Below are 16,848 nucleotides of genomic sequence, written 5' to 3'. Positions count from 1 at the left end.
AGGGCCCAATTTTCGGGAAAATGAAGGGGTAGTTTACTAAAAATAGGCCAAGTGTAGTAGTACGAAAAAATGTAGTGTTTAGATACCTATACCTAATCATAATTTGTTTTTGGTCATGGGGCCCTGCAGGGGCCTTCTGTGCAGGGGCCTAGGCGGCAAGTGCTCATCAGCCACCCTGTTAAATTCGCCACTGGAAACAACTTTAGAATTTAATCACTCTTGGGTATCTGCCTTCTTCCAAGTAGTGTTAGGGGTGAATCCCTACCTTGTAGAAACTCCCGCAATGCAAGCAGTCGCTTTTATTACATCCATCATAAGTATTTCAGTATTATTTCTTAGTTCTGCCTCATAAATATTTAAAATAATTTCTTTTCTCTTTGCAGTCAGATAAGATCATTTGGTGCATTATTTTTCACCCTGAAATACAGAATTTATAGAAGACATGTTAATACAAATATTTATAAATGTATTATAAACATAAAACACAGAAATAACACAACAAATATAGCACCAAAACAACACAACGAATATGAATACAGATTAGAAATACAAAAAGGGAACAGAAATGTAGACAACAATATGGCGTGACATGTTTTAGAAACTGATACAAAGATGGTCCTGTGAATAATAATTGATACATAATTTAGTGATGCATAATTTGTTTACAGCTGGTGACTTGACTCGTTGGATCGACTTTAGAATCTAAATCGTGATCTCTCCCCATTAGAACTAAACGACTTGGCGGGTCTTCCAACTTTAGTGGTTTAAAAAAATCGAATTGTTATTTTTTGTGTGCTCCGAATGTATGAGATATGTAGAATTCGTAAAATTGACAAAGTTATATTACTTGGAATAAGACAACATACGTCCTGATTTATTACATAGACATCATTACATTTCGGTTTTTTGCCTGCAAAAAGTACTAAAATTTTGTTAAACAGTGAACGTAAATATGGGTAAAGTTTAACGATAGTACGGCTTTAGGGAATACAATCCTGGGATACGGGATCCCGCGATGCTGGCTACTTTTGGATTCTAAAAATCCCGGGATTTGATACAACTAATCCCGAGAATTTTGGGATTTTTTAAAAATGTGAATTACTTCATGAACACCTGAAAAAATATAAAAATAAACAGAATAAATAAACATAGTCATTCCATAATAATAAGGACAATAATAATAATAATGATTTATTTAAATAATAATGTTAAGTCGCATACAACTAACTGCACCATATTTATTTTTACAATGATATTCTCACTTTCCGCTATTTCGAAATCGCGCGAATTGCAAATCGCAACTTGTCAACATTGTAGATACGTACGTACTTTAGGTGCTTTGCTGTTTCATCGTTCGCATTTCCAGAAATCTTCATAATGGTCTACTGATATTATCTACTTATTGAGACGTTATTATTCATCATTGTTCTACTGTTTTATTATGAAAAATGATTTTAGCTTATGTTTCGGACTACTGATAGAATGTAAGTTTGTTTACTTTAAATAAAGATTTGGAATTTTAGCATATAGTAAATCATTTTAATTACTGAAATTTTCTATTACCCAATCCCGGGATTGGTCCCGGAATCCCGAGATAGACTTTAAAAAAATCCCGCAATCCCGGGATAGTACATAATGGCCGGGATTGTATTCCCTATACAGCTTATACTTTCACCAAAATGAATTCACAAAAACGACCTATTTTTTTAATTACTGGTGTAATAGGATCTTTTAATGACACTGTCAGAAGCGCATCTTACTAACACTAACGAAGCATTTATATATCAATGCTTAAAGTGTTAATTTGTTTTTGCCGCTAAATCGCTTCCCAGCGACATTCTACCAGTATCTTTTCCTTATCACTCTTATCACGGTATACAGATACCTTTATCAAAATCCCAGACGAACCAAAGAAATACGTGGAATGAACACATACTGATCTTTCAGCCATCACTTTTATCGGTTCCAGCTCTCACCATAATGGACAAAGAACCGATACCTGACTTGTCCTTTCGATTACCAAAGGATGTGAAACCCTTGCACTACGATGTCTATTTGCATCCAGATCTAGAGAAGGGCACCTATCAAGGTAAAGTGATGATTCTGATCGATGTTCTCGACAGAAGGAATTACATAGCGCTTCATCAAAAGGACCTAAACATCACATCCACCACACTGAAGACCTACGATCGCGAAGAGAACTACGAATTCCAGATTCTGAACACTATACCGATACCGAAGTATGAAATGTTGGTAGTGTCAACGACGAATGAACTTCATTCGGGTCTATACCACTTGAGCTTCGAGTTCAATGGTGCGTTGCAACCCGACAAAATTGTTGGTTTTTACTCGAGCAAATACAAGGACTCGCAGAATAGAACTAGGTAAGTATTTCTTCTTGCCTGAGGAATGTGTAACAATTGTTCTTTGATTCTTCTTACAGGGGAGAGTGCAGAAAATTCTGACCTGATTTGGTTGAAATCTTGCATGTAGTTAATGCACGCTGTACATAATAATACTTTAAGTGCATAGATTACGCTATTCAAAATTTTGTGAGAAAACCGAGTTTAATGGTTTGTCGTTTCCATATCCTCTATGTGAGCGAATGCGTGAAAACGAAACCGATCTAACAAGGGGAAATCCCGAACTCGGAAATTCAACAAATTTTGAAACTTTCTGAATATGTAGGGGATATCCTTCTGATTACGACGCAATTTTTGTTTGCTGCCCAAATTCACTCTAAGGAAGTGAAATTAACCCCTGAAAATTCGGCTATTTTCCGATTTTATTTTGTAACTAGCAATCTGTAAGAGATAGAAAAAAAGTTTCAAGACAAAAGTTACTTCTTTTAATTAGGACTATTTGGTGTCTTAAAGTTCTTATAGTTCGCGAGTTATAACACAAATTCGAAAATAGCTGGATTTTCAGGGGTTAATTTCACCCCCTTAAAGTGAATTTGGGCAGCAAACAAAAATCGCATTGTAATCAGGGGGAAATCCCCTACATATTCAGTTTTAGAATTTTTTAAATTTCCGGGTTCGGGATCTTCCCTTGTAAGTAACTAATCGTATAATTAAAAATTAGCCCAAATGTGTAGTTATGTCGGAAATTACTATATAAATTCCAGTTGAACTACCACTGCAACTTAATTACAGTTTCGTATTTACGTAGAAGCATAACTCGAGGGACGGAAAAAGGCAAAACTTTCAATTCGATTTTCTTGCAAATCATAGAGTACTGCATCTTATGCGTTTAATGTTATTATTCAAGTTGTGCACTAATTGTGTGCATAATTTGAACCATCTTGGTGCCCCGAACGTCGTGCACCACCCTTGTTAGTAGACTACCAGCAGATTTTAGAATAGCAATGTGTGCTTAAAATCAATTATAGTAGTGCTTCTTTATTCGCGCGATGCGAGCCTACCCATCGCTGAGCACAGTAAATAAGGCAGTGAATGAAATAGAACTCAAGGTGGGGATATTCCGATCATGTGTTTCCTGAGGGATAGAACTCGTGCAGTTTATGAAGCACTGCTGTATTACGTTCATGGGAATGTTTTGTCGCCTTTAAGCATATTAAGTTTGATTACCACGTAATAAATTGTGAAATAAAATGATTTTTTAAGGAACGATGTGTTTTCTTAGGAAATGTAATAAAGTGAAGATATCCACGGACAAATTACACTGTGGCATTGCAAACTTTGGGTAGCAAATGGACAATAACATGACAATGATTGCCAAAAGTTTGTGTAATGTCTCTGGAAAGAGTGTTGTAATTGTCTGTACGTGTCAAAGAATTTGCGAAATTGCGATCTAATAATATGAGTAGCATAGATGAATTATATTTCGTTTTGATCTGAGGCATCTGATCATAATTTATAAAATATGCTAGACGAAAGTACAAGTTGTCACTATTTGTTAGATTTTGGAGCGCAGAATATAAAGATTTAGAAGTTACGAATGCATTTGCAATTAATAAACGCGAATTGGTATGTAAAGGGCATAGATAAATTATTCACCAAATGCTTAAACATCAAGGTCTAACAACTTAGCATTTCCGTTATTTTTCAGACAGATTGTGTATATTAGAGTATAATATAAACAACCTAAAGGAAAATGATGCAGGGCACTTCTTTTATTAATGTCGTAATAATTTTAATTTTTTTCTTTACAGATATATCGCTACATCGAAATTTGAACCTACATATGCCAGAAGAGCATTTCCATGTTTCGACGAGCCAGCGTTTAAAGCAGAATTCACGGTGAAGCTTGTTCATCCTACTGGGGACTGTTACAGTGCATTGTCCAACATGAACGTGGAGGTAAAAAGATGGCAAAAGTGAATTATTTTTTCCTATAATTTCATGATTCCCCAACAGGTAATGTTGAAATAGAATTTTGTAGAGACTCAGGTTTTATTCTCATTTCCTGATTCTATTTCATCAATTTTTATACGGACAGTATGAGTTTTATATAATTAAATACATCAATTATGTTCTGTGATTTATAGAGTACACAGGTAAATGATCCGTCACCTGGATTGACGACAGTCACTTTCGCGAAGAGCGTGCCAATGTCAACATATCTGACTTGCTTCATAGTTAGTGACTTCGTTGCTGTCACCAACATGGCAAAGGGACTCAATGGCCGCAAGTTTCCGGTTAGCGTGTACACTACGAGAGCCCAGAAAGAGAAGGGTTCCTTCGCCCTTGATATAGGGGTGAAGATTATCGAGTATTACATCAATCTTTTTGGCATCGATTACCCATTGCCAAAGCTTGGTAAGTTTATAATAATTTGATAAGGGGAAATATGAATTCCATTGTCAGTGGAAATGTAAAAATCAGTAATTATTTATTATTGCTGCTGATCTCATATTACGGAAGAGTAATTAGATACATCGTTCTAATTGCTGTAGACAAAAATCTATCGTATCCGCAGCTATCAATAAAAGAAAAGCCAGGTGGTTATGACTTAAGTCCTGAACAGTTCGTTCTCTTTCTGTAATGATACTTGTGGAAAAAATCAATATCTAGTCTGGTACTTATTAAGAACTGAGTTTAGATTACTGAGGAATACTGAGATATCTTATATCAGTTAACTGTATTATTTTTCTTTCTCTGACTTTGCCGAAGATGTAGAGGTGGGATAGTCAAGGGTGGATCCCAGAATACTGGTCTATTACAAATGCCAGTATTGATACTTCGTTACCTCTGCATACGTAATTTTTAACAATAAAATAAATACAATTTACGTGGTATCGATGCGGACCAGTTACAATTTCGTTTACCCAATTATATTAATAAAGGCAACTCACCTACTATATCGGTTTATTATTACTTAATAATTTTTCTGTTGTATTCGATTTTCCTTGCCGGGAAATGAAAAGTCTCTAATCTGTGCCTGGGAAACAACACACGTGCGCGCGATATTCTCTAAAAAGGTGTAAATTTCAAATAATTAGAATGAGATCAACTTTAAATTGAGCTTAAACGCGACAGGTTGAAGAAAATGAAAATGATAAAATATCTCTTCTTTATCTTTATTCGTCCCTTCTCTCTTCTCTACTCTTCTCTACTCTTCTCTTTTCTTCTCTTCTCTCTATATATAAAGCGGAAATTATTATTTTGTTTGAACGCGGTAAACTCGAAAACTACTCAACCAATTTTTCTGCAATTTTCACAGATTTGTAGAGAAAACATCTGGGACAATTTTAGGCTATATATCATCTCGACATTACTAAATGGTGCTGAGTAAAAGCGAAAGATACGCGTGACGGTTCCTCGCAGAGTGGTGGGAATGCATGAGGGTCATACCGTTAGCTGTTCTATGAAAGCTAGCATTCACGCTCGAGCATTTATTTATTTATTTATTTATGTAGTGTAAAATAAAGTCTTCGGTAGGCGTGTGCCTGTTTGTTCCGGCTAATCTCGAGAACCACTGGACGGATTGTGATGCGGTTTGCACCTTTTATAAAGGAAGCCGAGGAGTAACAATTTTCAGAAGCATTCCTCGAGAATGCTCTATGGAGTGGTCGGGGCCGCATCGCAATGCATCTAGTGGTTTACGAGATTAAATAGCCCGAACAAACAGACAGACGCCTACCGGGAACTTTATTTTATATTATGTAAAGATACATGTACTATATAATCAAACAATAATTCATATATAATTTTACTCCAAACACTTTCTTTTTAACTCCGTAATGACTCCATTAAGGAAGGCAATATGAATGAAAAAATAGTCATATTTGCAGCTGTTTGGACACATTGATATAAGATTTCGTTCCAGAAATCGGCATTTAGAAAATTAATATAAAATGTATATTAATACCAGACGGACAATATTACATTTATGACCACTAGGAATACAAAATTTACTCGCTAACCACTCAAATTAGTAATCGCGAGGCACCTGTGTGAAAACGGAATATCGCGTAGCTGGACGTGACAGTTTTATACTATTAAATACTATACACACTGGAATACTAATATTTTTATCGAGGGAACTGCTGTATGCCCTCGTTGGATCTGATATATCATCATAAGATCTATCTTTGCAATAATCATCAATAACTTTTGAAAATTATATAACATTAAATAATTTTCAGGAAATAAAACTAAAAGTAAACAATTTTTTACGTATTCATTTTAAGTATAACTGCACTCACAATCAGTATCTTTACACCAACAGTGAGCGGCGCTATCGTGGATAAAAATATTGCCACATTACGTGGATCATTTGTATAATAATTACGCTACCGACATTAATTACACATCAATTAATAGTTTTACGAATTATTTTACGATCACGCTTTCCATAATAATAAAAATCGTAAATACGTCTATAAACTTCATTGTGGGTCAATGGTGACCCAATAACCATGGAACGTGTTACAATATCCTTAGCTATCAACGAAGAAAATTCAGAAATTATCGTGTAAATAGATTCATCATTTGATTCATTTGCTCTTTATTCTTTTTTCCTATAAAATAGTTCTTGTACAGAGTTGTATTTTTAGAATTAAGTTGAAATGATTTTTAGATATGGCGGCTATTCCTGACTTCGTATCTGGTGCAATGGAAAACTGGGGGCTCGTCACTTATAGGGAAGCAAGACTATTATACGACAATACAACAAGTTCCACTACAAACACATATGACATCGTCACTGTTATCAGTCACGAGTTCGCGCACATGTGGTTTGGAAATTTGGGTAATCATGATTGTTCTCAGGATTAATGAAAAGGAGATGAATTTTGACTTTTCCTTTAAACTTTCTTCTGTTTCGCAGTTACCATGGCCTGGTGGAATGATCTATGGCTCAACGAGGGCTTCGCTTCCTTCATGCAGTATAAAAGCGCGAATGCAATACTTCCGGATTGGGGGTTGGTAAGTTCTTGCCCATTGCATAATTGGTTTTCATGTCGTACATCATTACACAAAGCGATTTTAAAATATTAGGTTATGCTGTCTGTCATAAAGATAAAAACCGTCGTGTCCAAGTGTGATGAAACTTTTGGTTTGCTTCAATTCTGAAGAAGGGACTTCATTTTGTGCCAACAATCATCAATTACTGTCATTTAGCTAAGAATCGTAAATCTTATAATTATTAAAAGGAATATAGTAGTATCTACTTATACCCGAGAAAGGACCCCGCGCGCAGTGATGCCAGAATCGTGGGACGTGGGATAAACTTACCCCCACTAGGACCTACCGTTGTCCCTCAATTTCCTCCCATCGCACTGCACACAAGCATTTCTACTTCTGTCCGTGTGTCGCAATTTACAGAAGTTTCCCTTGCCTATAAACTAAAACCGAGGCGATCTCTGTTTTCACGTCATCTCTTGACCCATATTCTTCTTTTATGTTGTTGCTCTTCCACTTTAAAATAAGTGTTAGAATATAATGTTTATTTATTCAAGAAAATAAAAGTTACACAGTCGAACGTCAGTATAATAATAATAATAAGAACTGTATAAAACTTAAACTAAAAGTAATAGAAAGAATACTGGCTTTAGCGCGATACAAGTTATCCGTTCAGAGGGTTTTCTCGGACTGAGAAGCGCAGGGGTCGAGAAGACCGTTTTCCCCTCTTTTGGGTCTCCTGTAGCGAAAGAAAGGAAACTCATAAATTACCGGGTCCTTAAAGTCCCTGACACTCTAACTCTAGGAACAGTCTATCGTTGTACACATTCCAACAATAAGCATGCAATACAATGCAAGCGATCGCGATCGCGCGAGTTCTTCGCTTTTTTATGAAAGACATTTTACTTGCACGATGTCAGCGATGCAGTTGACGTAGCGTGGCGCTTTTCACTGAACTGTCCACCCGGCGGACATGCCACGCTCCACGCGAAATCTTGCAAATTTGGAGCGGACGCTCCAAACCTGCGGATCTGACGCGCGCGTTTAGAGTGTTGCGCTGTGAACATCACGCTCCAGGAGCGCGTTCCAGCACGGCACGTCGGAGCAACGCGCCAAGCCCGAAGGTTTGGAGCGGCCGTGTAAAGCCGGCTAATGAGTTACTTCATTTCTAATGTCTACCGGGTGTCCTAAAAATGGTGGAGTTCTTTAAAAGGGGTCACTGAGGGGGTGATTTGAAACAACTTTTTCCTTAGCTGAAATATTGTCCGAAGCATCGTTAACAAGATATTAACAAAAATACCACGAGCGAGCAAATCCCTGGACAGGCCTGCGCTATACGTTATAGAGAATAATTTAATTTACCATCTATTATTATAAACAATGAAACACGCATTTGTTTAAACTGTGATCAGCAATTACAAAGGAAGGTAGAAGTATTAGCAGATCTTAAGTGTTTGCGGTTAAATGTTTTCAAACAAACATCTACCCATTCCGACATGATCTGTAAGAGTGTACTTTTTGTTGAATTACATCATCTTTCTATAGAAGCTAGAACACACACATATATATATGATCCATACATACATGTTTGGAAGTCAATATAATAGGAATTCTTGACGACCTGTTGCACTGGGTTCAAAGTGCTCTAACACCAAAACTTGAAGGCTTAGGGGTCTGGCACATGAAAATTTTTGTTCAGGAGACCAAAGTCTACAACATATCAAAAGTTGAGCTAATTTGATTGACATCTTTTTGTCCTATACAACGCGTGGGGCCCTATTTGAACTAACGTTATGAACGTTATATGAAATTAGTTTGCAAATAAGAACTTTGTCCTTGAAACAGAGGTGTTCTTTGAGGCATGTTTGCGGGTATATTTTATGCATAAAGTGAGTAGGATAAAATTGTGAAGTTTGGTTGTTCATTTCAGAATCGTGTTTTATTACGCTGTCAAATATGAAATTATTGAAGTATTGTTTTCGATTAAATCAGACATGCCCAGCAGATGCCCGCCAGATGCCCGCGGGCCCAGAGCTCGAGGCAAATGGTGACACACGACTCAGGATCAGTCGATGAGGGGGGGGGGGGGAGATCTCCAGTAGTGGGAGCTCAGCGCAACCCAGACCTAACATTGAAAGGGGTTACATCGCTGTGCCCGTAGCTATGTCACGACAAGTCACGCTCACTGTTTCCCACTCCTCTACCACTGCTCGTGACGTCAGTATTTGCCCTCAGCTCTGCTCGCCGCTTTACTGGCTGCCCTAGCGGGCATTATGCCTGGCACTTGAGGACGCATGAATTAAATTGTGTTATAAATAGTTCTTGAAAAATGACAGACCGGAAATTCAATATTAGAAGTGGAAATATTTATGCACAGATAGTAACCTATACTTTTTTAGATGGACCTATTTCTTATCGATCAAATGCACTCTGTATTCGTAACCGATGCAAAACTGAGTTCTCATCCGATCGTGCAAACTGTTAGCAATCCTGATGAAATCACTGCAATTTTTGACGAGATATCTTACAAAAAGGTGATTAATTATCCTCTAATTCGTGTAATAAAGTAACACTTAAATAGCAATGCTTTGACGTACGTTGCAACATATTTTAACAAACTCCAGGGATCGTCGGTAATTCGAATGATGGAGAACTTTATTGGACCTGACGTCTTCTACGGAGCCATTTCCACATACTTGAATAAATTCATTTTCCACAACGCAGAGACAGCTGACCTTTTCAAAATCTTGCAAGAAGCCTCGCCAGATCATCTGAACGTGACTGCCATTATGGATACGTGGACCAGACAAAAAGGTTTCCCAGTGGTAAACGTGCACAAATCTGACAATAAATACATATTGACACAGAAACGATTTCTTGCTGATCCTGATGCTCAATTTGATTCTTCGGACTCCAAATATGGGTAAATATTAATACAACTCTGTTAGTAATATGTAAATATATTTATCACTTAATGATATTCTAATGCGATCAATTTCAAATATGTTACACTTTACGAAATGTTAATTAATGTATTTTGTTTCAAAGTTACAAATGGACTATTCCCATCACTTACATCACGAATAGGACATCCAAGTCAAATCTTTTGTGGTTCGATAAGAATGCAGAAAACTGTAATTATTCGTGTCTTTTAATACTTAAGACATTTCACTATTTGTAATCGTTTACTGATATTCGATAAAAGTTTATTAATATTGAGTATTATTTATGCATTTCTTGACTATAATCAGTGTATGAATATCGTAGTGGTGATTGAGTTCAACGAAACAATCGAGTGGATTAAATTTAACACGGATGAAGTTGGATACTATCGGGTGAATTATGAAGCGACAGAGTGGGAGACCCTCAACCACCTCCTTCGATATTATCATCAGGTAAATGATACGAGTGAATAAATAATGCATGTATACTTGTATTAATATTTACTATGTGTAACACAATTTGAATCATAAATTACACGTTTTTCATGAAATCAAGTTTCATCTAACTTGCAGAGATTGTCAGTCTCAGACAGAGCGCACCTTTTGGAAGATGCGTTCAGTTTGGCAGCAGCTGGAGAACTCGATTATGCAGTCGCAATGAATATGACAGCGTACCTTCCTCAAGAACATCACGCTGTTCCGTGGAAAGTAGCGGAGTCGAAGTTAACAGTCATCGATACGTTATTATCATCGACCAGTTCATCATCAAAGTTCAAGGTAAAGTGACATTTAGATAGGTCTGTGAAGTTAGCACTCTTTGTCCACCCTCCAGAATCGAATTATTAATAAAATCATTCATCTGCTAGAAACTAAATTAGTTTTCTATGACACTATTTAGAAATACGTCAGAGATGTGGTGGACAGCGTTTATCATGAAGTAGCATGGACCGTGGATAACACCGAGGATCGTGTCACTTTGTACGTAAACATTACGTTGTTGCAATACGTGTTATATTTTCTTAAGAAAACCTCATGGTGTATGTACGTATATCGTCTTATCTTATGCAGAAGACTTCGTACGACGGTCCTTGGATTGGCATGCTCTGTGGGACACGACGAATGCTTGGAAGACGCTGGAAACATATTTAAACGTTGGATACAAGACCCCAAGGATGTTCGTCTACATCCAGATATCCGCGCGCTCGTTTATTACTATGGTAAATTTTTTGCGGTATATCTAATGTAACTCTTGTTTGACGTTTCACCTTTTTTTTAATATCTAAGTTTCATTCAGTAATGAACTGTAGACTTTATTATCAGTAAATTATATAATAATGTGAGATTAGGAATTCCCATAAGTGGGAGCCCGGAACAGAGAGACCTGGGAGGGTCGGCATTGGTGGAGTTGGTTAGGCAGCTGGTCAGTACGCAGAGGATCCACAGATCTTGCGTTCCGAGTTCCATCATCCGAAACCCTCTTTTTCTGTGGCTCCCTGTGGTATTAGGTACATCATGTACAGCGTGAGACATCTCAGATGATTACCTCATTTCAGTATTAAACTATGCGTTGCATATAGAGTTGTATACAAATGTTGCGAGGTTTCTAAGAAGGAATGATATGATAGTAACAATTTTTTCCTGGCTAGAGGGCAGAAGACATTTTAGGGTCATCTTCATGTCTTTTAAAATTTGTAGGACATAGGAACTTGAAATTGAGTAGAACGACGGAGTAATTGGAGGAATATCGGTCATTCTTTTCATGATTTCAGGAATGCACCATGTTGGCGACGAAGCGGCGTGGAACATAATGTTTCAAAGGTTCGTTTCTGAAACTGATTCGACAGAAAAGCTCAAATTAATGCGTGGATTAGCTGGAATACGCTCCAGCTGGATTTTGAACAGGTGAGTTGTACAATTTAATAAAGTAAACTCTACTTTTTGAAAATAAGCGGTACCCATTCTTCAAAACCTAAACCAGTGCTGTCTAGCGTAAGGGCCTCTCACGCGCCTGCTTTCGTTTTGAACCGTTCTTTCTCCACACAATATCTGCGCGAAATAAACGTGTGTCACGAATAAACGCATCATGCGTAGTGTCCAAGCTTTGTTGACGACGGACACACTAGTCCGTATTTGTCACCTCGGTAAATGTTTACTCTAGGGAAGGATTCTCCGATGACTTTGAGCTTCACATATGTTGTCAAGTTCATCATTCTCAACAACATTTCCCTCTAAACTTTTTGGCGCTCGGCTTTGGTTTACGAGATATTCGGAAAAAACTTGGCATAATTGACATTGAAATCTGCCTATACAGACGTTACTAACACAACCATCTTCTCGTCGCCGTCGACTGTTTCACAGCCGACGCTATTAGTATTGGTTAAGGCTAGACGGGCGGGGGGGCGTGCGCCCGCTTGCGGGCGCGTAAAGGTAGCGAACCGATTTGAATATGCGTTATGTGACGTCCCGGCCCCACCACATGGGTCACGCCGGTTAGTCTCCGCCGGCGCCGCTAGAGGACTATTCTTCTTGCAAGTCCTATCAGCCACTCTCGTTCATATATATACAAGTTCCAAGTTTATTTCTTCTTAATTCCTGTGTGTCTAGAGCAGGGGCCGTCAACTATTGCTCTACTGATGAGAGTCTGGCTGACAGTCCCAAGACGAAACACGCGCACGCACATACATCCATCCTCTCTTCTTTTCCTCCTTGATCTTTATGCCAATCCATCTGCCCCGCACAGTACTCCAAAAAGCGTGACCGGCCCCGAGGGAGGGATTACGGTTACGCCGGAGGCGATGGGGCAAGATATAATCCCCTTTTACGTTCCGGAATCAATCACCAATCACCATCTCGGTTTCGGAAGTTAACAGTTAAATTCGGTAGGGTTCCTAGTGTTAACTAAAGTTTTTTGCGAAAATCTCGTAAACTAAAGCCGAGCACCAAAAAGTTTAGAGGGAAATGTAGTTCAGAATGATGACTTTGACAACAATAGCGATATTGACCTCATCGCGCGATGCTTATAACCGCAGTCTCATTTTGAACATCCCCAAACTCACATCCAGTGATGCCAGAACCGTGAGTTTTCGCCCACGGACGCTACCCCCACTCTATGACCAAGCGTACCCCCTCCTAGCGCCTGTACCGCACCACACAAGCATACCCGGCGCTCTCCGGCGAGAATTCATTTCACCGTGATTCAAATCCCAATGTGAAGATTCTACTTTTTTCATTAATTATTCTCTAATTTCTCTTTCTATATTCTCAGTAGAATAAAAACTTGAAAGCATTTTCGCAGCTGGCTAATGACGATGTTGGTCTTCTGCATTTTTTATACATAAACCGAAATAAATCTTATTATGTACTTTACCTGCAGCTAATCTAATTGCTCTTTTTCGTTTTGGTGATATGTACTACAGGCTTTGCCCCGTATAAATAAAAAAAAATCATTTATTCTGCTACAGGTTCATTATAACAGCTACGGATGAGAATTACGTTCGCGCCCAGGATTTCTTCGGCTGTCTGTCGACTATTTCCGGAAATCCCGTGGGAACTCCCCTGGTGTGGGACTGGGTACGTTCTAACTGGGAGCTCCTTATTAGTCGATATACTTTGAATGATCGAAATCTAGGCGCCTTGATCCCTGGAATTACGAAGACTTTCGCCACAGAGGCGAAATTAAACGAGATTAAGTCCTTCTTCGCCAAGTACCCAGATGCAGGTGCTGGTGCGATGAATCGTGCCAAAGCGCTGGAAACAGTATCGAACAATATCAAATGGCTGGCCAAAAATAGTGGCCAGCTAGAGAGCTGGTTGAACGTTCACGTGAAAACTAATTGAGAGGCTGAAGAATGTATATACACGTGATGCTGTCGATCTAGATTCTAGATACTCTAGAAAGAAGATCCGCCTGGAAGGATTTGTCCAAAACAAGGATTGGAATGTTGCAGAGCTATATTCTTGTACAGCATTCGACAGCGAATTCGATGTCTTCAAAAAATTTTGTGGATCGGGATGAACTTAATTCTAGGGGCCTAGAGTCGAATGGAAACTGGTGTGCTTCTTAAGGAAAATTCTTACATCAACATTTATTACTGTTGTTCAGAAACTGTAATATCTTCATTTTTGAAGTAATGCAGTAGTATCAGAATTCCACGACAGTGAAATTTTGCTTTTGCGAAACGTCATATTTTAAACAATTTTTCAATGTAGGCAACCTTACAGCATTTGTCTTACAATTAGATATGTTCGCCGAAGAGGAAGGATCAAACACGAGAATTCTTTTTGTGGGGGCATAAGTGGGAGCATAAGTGGGAGCATAATGGATAACTCAAGAAATATTCATTGCTCTAGTGATTATTGTTTCGCTTAAAACAAAGTATGAATTCATCGAGGTGCATCAAATGTGTGACTCGTAACATGCGAGATTAATGTTTCACCTCATCTATTCTATAGAAACACATGTTTACATATACATACACTTACGTACACGTAACGAATGCATTTATACAGAAGATTTATTTTTATACGAGCCGCTTGTGGTCCTCGTTACATGGAGTTTTGTAATTTCTACGCGAAATAAAATGTTACAAAGCAAAAGACTTTCTTCCTCGGCTTTACAAGCAAAGTCGATGCAGCAAAAGTGTTCTATGAATCCAACGTCAGTAGATCACCGCAATTGTTCTTCCTGCCAGAAAATTGGATCAATTTGTATAGATTGATTAATCCAAAGTAAACATTTTAGCCGAAGTAAACAGTCGTGTTATCTGTACAATCACAATTTGTACAAGAAAAGTAAAACTAGTTATATAACAGTCTATGGATGTACGAATCTACGGCTAAAACGTCAAGGATTTCCAAAGAGATTGAAAAATTGAATTTAATCACCTTTCTACGATTCCACACCACTGTGAGACGTTTCTAACGGTGTTTTGTTACGTACGAGCCTTCCTTTTAAAAATGGCCATTCTCGTGACAGTCCTTTATCCCAAAGAGATGTAAACAGTTTTGTACAAATTTCTACGACGCAAAAAGACGTAGAGAATAATATATCCCCGCAATAAACTATGTGTATGTTGCCACGGAATTCAAACTCCGCGGTTCCGTCGTTCAAACAAGGTAAACCAGGGCTCGCCAGCGTAGGGGCCCCTCACGCGCCTTCTTCCCCTTCCAATCTTCCTCTGGCGCAGCGTGCGTTCCGTTGTCAAGGAAACCGCGCGATGCTAAGAAGGCTGCCATGACAGGCTAGTCCAGCTAGCGTCTTCGCGGTTAGAAGAGTCGCGCGGTATCCCTGACAACGCGGACGAGAGTGGGAGAACCCCAAGCTCCCGCGGGAGCGACCTTGGAGAGCCCTAAGGTAAACGGTCGACGCATCGTCGCGTGCTTTGGCCCGTGTAACGAACCGAACTGAGTCGCGGCATCCTCTACTAACCTAGTAGCCAGTAAAAGATGCCAAATGCTTAAGAATAAGTAGCCACTATGAATACCGGCCCTATCACCTTATGGATTTTCGTGTCGCCACCTAAACTGTATTACCGACCCATAATTTGAGGTCTGAAGGTAGTGACATCTGCTCATGAACAGCGTCCAACTCAGCAACTACTCTGAAATGTGTTTAATGCTAAAAGGTGTTGCGTTGCGTACTTGTATACGCGTGACTTGTTTAGAGAGAGAGTTTGACATAGAGGGCAGGCTTGTGCTACGCTATGCTTTGGCTAGGTTTGTCAACGACTCACGTGGATTTCTCTCCGAAAATCCATTTTGAGGATCAAGACACTATGGCGCACAAAAATGGTATTTCTTCAAAGCCCGTGCAAGCTATAAATTGCAAGATGACATTGTTTATTCGTACTTTGCGTGTAGTAGAACCCTTTCACGTATCGTACGCCGAAAAGTATTAAAAATTCACGCTGTTACTGACATTCCTGCAAGTTTCTAATGCAGTGTTTAATCATTCTAGTGAAGTAACAATAATTGGATTCTATTTGCCCCTAGTATTAGTTTATCGCCGACACTGAAATTTGCAGTAAAATCTAATTCTTAAAAGCCTCACAGAAAGTTGCATGATGCATGACTGTCGTGGGGTGCATGGATGCAACTGCAAGTCGAGTTACTTTTGAAACCCGCATTGGGAAATAAAATTTTGTCTAGCCCTGAGAAATTCATCGGTTCAGTGAAGTGTGTGCACGTCATAGTGCATATTATCTCATGATTTCTCAATTCACGCATCAATTTCATCGATTACTGGACCATGTGGAAGGCCTTTTAACAGGATTCGATTGAGATATACCCGTTATCTAGAAGACTTTTTCAGAAACTGAAGGACGTTTAAACACAGGAAGTGCTTTTGTAATCGTGTGCAATGCGATTGTAGAGTCAGTGCCTGTGCCTGCCAAAAAGTGTTTCATAGAGTACCGTGGCTCTAATCTATACTTCGTCGATGTTAGTAACTAAGGGGGAGAAACAAGTGTGTCACTCATATTTCTCCAAATACTCCTGCAACTATTGAGAATAAAAGAGAATTCATTCGGCATAGAAAATCA

The 16,848-nt window shown here is 38.6% G+C and overlaps 1 protein-coding gene and 1 long non-coding RNA gene across 10 annotated transcripts in view; one reads left to right on the top strand and one right to left on the bottom strand.

Annotated features, from left to right (window-relative positions):
* The window catches only part of LOC143371624 (aminopeptidase A), a 28,280-nt gene extending 13,375 nt beyond the window's left edge, over nt 1–14,905 (top strand). For 5 of the 9 annotated variants that reach the window (XM_076817010.1, XM_076817008.1, XM_076817009.1 and 2 more), the window contains 14 exons: nt 1,970–2,384; nt 4,175–4,322; nt 4,511–4,781; nt 7,045–7,215; nt 7,294–7,391; nt 9,767–9,901; nt 9,992–10,290; nt 10,416–10,501; nt 10,635–10,762; nt 10,883–11,086; nt 11,208–11,287; nt 11,378–11,526; nt 12,079–12,211; nt 13,771–14,905. In XM_076817010.1, coding sequence (XP_076673125.1) covers nt 1,970–2,384; nt 4,175–4,322; nt 4,511–4,781; nt 7,045–7,215; nt 7,294–7,391; nt 9,767–9,901; nt 9,992–10,290; nt 10,416–10,501; nt 10,635–10,762; nt 10,883–11,086; nt 11,208–11,287; nt 11,378–11,526; nt 12,079–12,211; nt 13,771–14,146 — 2,693 coding nt within the window. In that variant the 3' untranslated portion in view covers nt 14,147–14,905. The other 4 variants (XM_076817011.1, XM_076817014.1, XM_076817016.1 and 1 more) reach the window with 4 other exon arrangements.
* LOC143371707 (uncharacterized) overlaps nt 1–16,848 on the bottom strand; it is a 78,348-nt gene that overhangs the window by 25,370 nt on the left and 36,130 nt on the right. The gene's annotated exons all lie outside the window — the stretch shown is intronic.

Source organism: Andrena cerasifolii, chromosome 7 (assembly GCF_050908995.1).
Source record: "Andrena cerasifolii isolate SP2316 chromosome 7, iyAndCera1_principal, whole genome shotgun sequence".
Classification (NCBI taxonomy): Eukaryota; Metazoa; Arthropoda; class Insecta; order Hymenoptera; family Andrenidae; genus Andrena; species Andrena cerasifolii.
Note: the sequence above shows the minus strand (reverse complement) of the source record. Positions and strands in the feature narration are given on the sequence as shown.